We start from the raw sequence: 6000 nt of genomic DNA on the forward strand, positions 1-6000 counted from the left end.
CTTTGTAAGTTATGTAATTAAAAATGTATCTCATGCGTTTACACTTTTATGCATCAGAGAAAGAGAGAGAAGGAAAGTTTGGGTATTATGCCCTGAAAAATGTAACTAAAGTTATAGTATAGTATACCAATAAATAAAGTGAATATGAAGTATGTCGTTTTTCAAAAATATACAACGGAGTAGGGGCAAATGCTGCGCGAACACTTAAAGAACAATAGCTGCTAAAAAACGTTTTATTTCTGTGAAAAGGACATTTTTAAAAGTTGCAAATGACTAGATAACTCCTGACAGAGACACTGCACAGCTAAGACATAACATGCTACTCTATATCAAGCGGGAGCTAGCTTGAGCGACAGATAGCTTACTACCAGAAACCCCCATTTGTAGCCAGTGGCGTTTTCTCCCGGAGGCCAAGGGAAGCCAGGCTTCCCCTGTTTTTTCGGATTGTAGTTATAATTTAAATAAATAAATAAAAACACTTTGTTTTGTTTCGATAATTCTCCTTTGCTGTGTGTTGCTGCCGGCCCGTCTCTCCCCCATTCTCATTGAGTATTTTACAAAGAGTGAAACAAACAGCGCCCCTCTAGATGTTATGGTGAAACAGTAGATTGCACTCACTGTTGCGAGAGGAGGCCAGCCGAATCTGGCTTCCCTTGGTGAAAAAAAATGGAGGGATTGACCAATCAGATGAGGCTCACGTGATGCCCCTGCCAACCTGTGATTGGTCAGGGCCATGGCAGAGGTGGCTGGCTTCCCTTGCCTCACAATCCAATCAAATCGCATCAATTTAGTGTTGCAGTGACGCATCCTAAAATCCGGAAGTAAGCTGCGCATGTTTCCCTCCATAGAATTTAGGAAAATAGCTCGAAATAAGGTCAGTGGAAAACGAACCTGTTAGATAAATGCAAGTTTTGTTCAGTCGGATAATATCCACATGTCTACCCTACTTTTATAATTTTCGAATCATAAATCGAATCGATAGAAGATAGATAGCGTCCCTGCACCACTCTCACCACCGTTAGAAAGTAGCAAGCAACTGAAGCAAGTGCAATTATGGAGGGTGGAGATTTGGAGTATTTCATAAAAAATAATTGTACTAAACTTCCGCTACAGCAGCAACAACAAATACAATCTGATGACAGGCCGATGCCCAAACTGGAGCTGTGTACAGAGAGGACGTAAAACGTGAAAGGTCTCCTGATTTAGTTTGTGAATGAATGCTTATTAGAGTTTGGGCTGGAGAGTGCGTGCGGTCCTGTCGGTTAGATAACAGGCGTGTGTAAGTCCTGCATCGGATACAAATGTGTGTAAAATGATACCGGGTGCTGTATCACTCATCTGGTTACGTTATTACATTGACCACCACACCCCCGACCCAAAAGAAAGGACGTATTATTGGCTTCCCCTAATTTTTTTCCCACGCCACGCTACTGTTTGTAGCCGACGTACCGCTAGACAAATAAAAAAAACACAAACTAAATCTTCCAAGATGACCTAAAGTTGACTCAACAGCTTTATCAAAACAGTTTTAACAAACATTTAACGATTACAACCGTCATGAATATAGGATTTATTGCAGGTCTGTTATCATACTGCTTTTGTTTTAGCTAGGTGTAGCAGGTAAACATTTTCCCCTGCAGCCTGGAAACTTGTGCTCCTACATTTTACATGTTCAAGTTATTATCACAGTATATAAGTTTACTGTAAATAACAGATGAAGAAGATGGCAAGTTACACTTATTTACATTTAACACACTTCTCTGCAGGCCTCAGACAGAGTGACCATGCAACACAACATAGCAGTATCACATCAGCCTGTAGACTACTGTAAATATACATTCAGCAACATGTATGCTCCAACATTGACAACAAGGTCCTAACTGACACACCTCTGTGCAAACATGACCGCAGCGAACACGCCAGTCAGCAAACATACATTCATTTCTCATAAAATACAGTTCCATAAATCTGCTTTTCACCTCAGCTGTGCCAGAGACAGCCGACTTAGGGAAGTAATAAAAGTGACTACATTTCAACACAGTTCTTTAAGAATATGTGGTAAGAAATTATCTGCCTAGCATTTTACATGCGTGAGAAAATGTATACGGAAGTAAATTATGTAACATTTTCTCGAGAAACTGAGAAACTCTCTTATCATTAAATGAAACAATCAGAACTTCATAAGTAGCCTTTTAATTAGAGCTGTTGTATTATATTACATTGTAAGGTGCTGTTGTGTCATTCTGACTTGTGAGGAAAGAAAGCTCAAAGATAGATATATGTTGTTGGTAATACTGAAATCCATCCTTTACATTTCCTTGCACTGCCATCCCAGGCTCAGCTCACTATTGCCCTCCATTGGTCAGACAACAACCCTGATATCAGGGTGAGATAAGACATAAAACCAAGCAAAATGGTTCCCTTCTCTTGTGTAAAACCCCATTTGTTAATACTGATGATGCATTTTTCACATGGAGGCACTTGAAGCTTAACATAAAGTGAAAAGCTTTATATTTATTTAGCTGAAAAAGCCTTTTAAGTCCTCCTTCAGGTCACTTTGCTCCTGGGAAGTGGCAGTACCCCGAGGCCTGCGTGGCGCCCCCTTCAGGCCAGGAAGTGAAGGCTTGAGTTTGGGGGCTGCTGATTGGCTCGTTAAGGCCCAACTGGACGTCCATCTCAACTGGACTCTGTTGGTTCTGCTCGGCGCTGTTTGTGTTTGCACTGCTGTGAGATACGAGGTCCTGTGTGGACCTGGAGACGTTGCGGTTGGGCAGACAAATGTAGCCTTCCCCAAAAAGAGTAAAGTTCAGCAGGAAAGGAGAGGCTTCTGTTGGGGCTTCTTGCTCTTCCTCTTCACATTTGACAGCCATTGATGTGCTCTCGGACTCTGATGACTGTCAGATAGAAACAATGGTGATCAGTAAGACACGTAATGACTGCAATTTAATGACTAATATGTATTTGGAAACCTAAACTTGCTGATCTTTGAATTGCTATCCAGTAAATGCTCTAATTTCCGTAGGGGTTTTTTGAATTTGTGAGAAGTGTAAAACGTCACGTTGTCGTTCTGTCAGGATTATGTGATACTTTTCTTCTTGCCATGAAACGGCGACTTCCTACTACCGCACACTTGTTTTGTTCGTGAAATCTTGTCATTGAATTTGGGGCTAGTATTTTGTATTACTCAAAATGTCAAACTCTTCCTTTAAGGCTGTTGTGTTCAGGAGTTCATCTGCATTTACGGGTGTATGTCATTAAAAATCAGATGTCTTAAAATGTCATCAAATATATGCATTGATTTTGGGAAGACATTATGTTTATTTTACAGTATTGCAGCTTATAAAACACAGCAGCTTGGATTTATTGAACCTAACATTTTCAAGTTCAATGTCTTTGGTGTTTTTGATTTACACCGAGTACTTGGGAACTTCTCAGCACCTGTACACCTGAGGCAGGACACGGACTGAGAGTCACTGACCTGGCAGAAGATGTACGGCCCGCTGAAGCTCATGGAGGATGAGTCTGAGCCGCTGACTTTCTCATTGGGGGGGGGAAGGTCATCACACTTCCAGCTGTGTTCATCCTGCAGGCGCTTCTTCTCCGTGTCCTTAGTCGGCCACAGCAGAACATCTGAGGAGCTGCAGAGAAAAAGAGAGAGCAGAAACTGTCAGAAATATCTACTTTCATTCCTGGATTATAACAGTAAGATCCCACACATTCCCCATCTTTTTCTTGCATGATAGAAAGACATGTTATATAGTTTATACATCCAGATAAAGAAAAAAATGATAATTCCGTAATTAAATACTCATGCAGATAAACAAAATTCTATATATACATACACATACATATGTACACATATACATACATTCACCAATTTCCAGGGTGAAAATAAAATAATGTAACAAAAAAAAATTCCTACAAGTCCATGTTCAGATAAGACAGTTTCATTTCTCATCCTATTTTTATATAAACTATGATAATTAAGATAACTATGATAATAGTAATTTGAATTTATAATTATAACTATTATCATTATTGTTATTATCACTATCATATATCCATATAATCTTTTTGTATCTATTTTTAAGTTAATCCAAAGGCACAATGAAAAAAACACAACAACAGCAGCTAGGTATACCCATGTTTTGGTCAACACTTGAGAGAGTTCATTATCTGTCTGTCTATGATGCATTACCATGTATATTCACTGTCCAAACTCAGCACTCTGCACATGGTGGCGCTCTCATTCTGCATCAAGGTACTGGGGGCAGCCTGGAGGACAAAATACATAGTATACACGTTATATCAGGGGTGTCCAAACTTCTTTCACCGAGGGCCACATACAGACAAAATATACGAAGGGCTGGGCCGCTCACTAGAGGTATATTGCGTCATAAGTTCAGTTATGAGTTGGAAAAAACAATCCAATGTAGGTCAATTATTTCTGATACTTGAAAAAACAGCCTATATCCCAGCTCTCCAGAGGGTTTCATTTATTTAGTGGGCAGCTCATTCCCTAAAACAGAAGCTTCAGATTGCTCATCATAAGAGGAAATAGGAAGGGTATGTTTCAAGGTTGTTATGTAAATACGTTATTGGGCTTTTTTCTTATCAACTTAGATTTGTTATATGTTTTCAACTTGAATTGACTGAATTTATTTGAAAATTGGGCTTATTGAACACATATATTTAAGAAGTACAATATAAGATAAGCAGAAGTTTATTATACTTAAGTCATTATACTTTTTTAATTTGCTGAGGGCCGATTCTTCAAAATGGTCCGCGGGCTGCATTTGGCCTCCGGGCCGTAGTTTGGACACCCCTGCGTTATGACATAACTAACACATGTGCAAAAACAGACGAAATGGAAATAATTGAGATGAACTGTATAAATATCCAGCCTTACCTCAATCTCGGACAGGATTTTGCTTTTGGCCGGAGAGGGAACTGAGTCCACCCACAGAATCACCCTCCTGTTGGTACGAAATATACCACATTTGAAATAATAATTGTGATTTATTCAAACATTTTCTTTGCCAGTAAATTAAGCCTTTTAAGTGGATCAGTCTGCTACTTTGACGTCTTACAAAGATATATATTTCCTTAATGGGAACATTTGTAAGTACAAGGTAATGAGGGCTTAAGCTTTATATTTAAATGTTTTTAGACGTGAACTTTCTTGAAATAAATAAAGTACCTTTGGCAAGCTGGTATGCTGAAGTAGAGTCCGAGGACGACTGTGGTCACAAACACACTGATGGTGACGTAGATCAGTTTTGTTACGGACCAGGTGGCTGTGACAGAAAACAGAATGATTATAGTAATGATTATTTATGGTATGTACAGTATAAGGCAATGGTGGGTTACTAGGAAGATAAGTAGTTACTTAGGTAAAAGTAGCAAAACTGCATTGTGAAAATACTCTGTGCAGGTAAAAGCCCTGCATTTTGAAATCTTAAAGTAAATGTACAACTATATTAAGTAATATGATTAATTTACAAATAAAAAGGTCTGTTATGCTTTATGGCCCATTTTAGAATGATATCTATCAAACTACTTATTAAAGGTCACCTATCATGCTATTTTTAGGCAATAGCATAGGTCTCAGTTAGAAATATATAAAAAACATGTCTATGAAGTGTTTTGCTCAAACTACAAAACAGATCACCCATTCTAGCCATGCCTCATACCCCTCTATTTCACTTCCTGTTTGAAAAGTGCTGATTTGGGGTATAAAGCTTTAACAAAAAAAAGAGGGTCTGAGCTCATGTGGGACCCGGCAGCAGAGGTCGCGTTAACCGAATATTCAGAAAGCAGTCCGTCATTTTGACGGATTAGAACAAACTCGGAACAGCGCCAAAGTTTCCCCGCAGCGAGGCTCCGGTGTTAAGCATGCCTGCCAAAAAGGAAATGATACCGTTTCCAAACCCAACTTTGCCGTACAAATCAGCTTGTGTGCTTGTGTGCTTGTGTGCTTGTGTGCTTGTGCTTGTGTGG

General features: G+C 39.3%; 1 protein-coding gene across 1 annotated transcript in view; it reads right to left on the bottom strand.

The window, feature by feature from the left end:
* Positions 1–1482: 1482 nt before the first annotated feature.
* The window catches only part of csf2rb (colony stimulating factor 2 receptor subunit beta), a gene marked incomplete in the record, with an annotated part of 13976 nt that continues 9458 nt past the window's right edge, over positions 1483–6000 (bottom strand). The window contains 5 exon segments of the mRNA XM_034200010.1: positions 1483–2894; positions 3479–3638; positions 4199–4275; positions 4910–4976; positions 5201–5297. Coding sequence (XP_034055901.1) covers positions 2553–2894; positions 3479–3638; positions 4199–4275; positions 4910–4976; positions 5201–5297 — 743 coding nt within the window.

The sequence above is a fragment of the Gymnodraco acuticeps genome, unplaced genomic scaffold (assembly GCF_902827175.1).
Source record: "Gymnodraco acuticeps unplaced genomic scaffold, fGymAcu1.1, whole genome shotgun sequence".
Classification (NCBI taxonomy): domain Eukaryota; kingdom Metazoa; phylum Chordata; class Actinopteri; order Perciformes; family Bathydraconidae; genus Gymnodraco; species Gymnodraco acuticeps.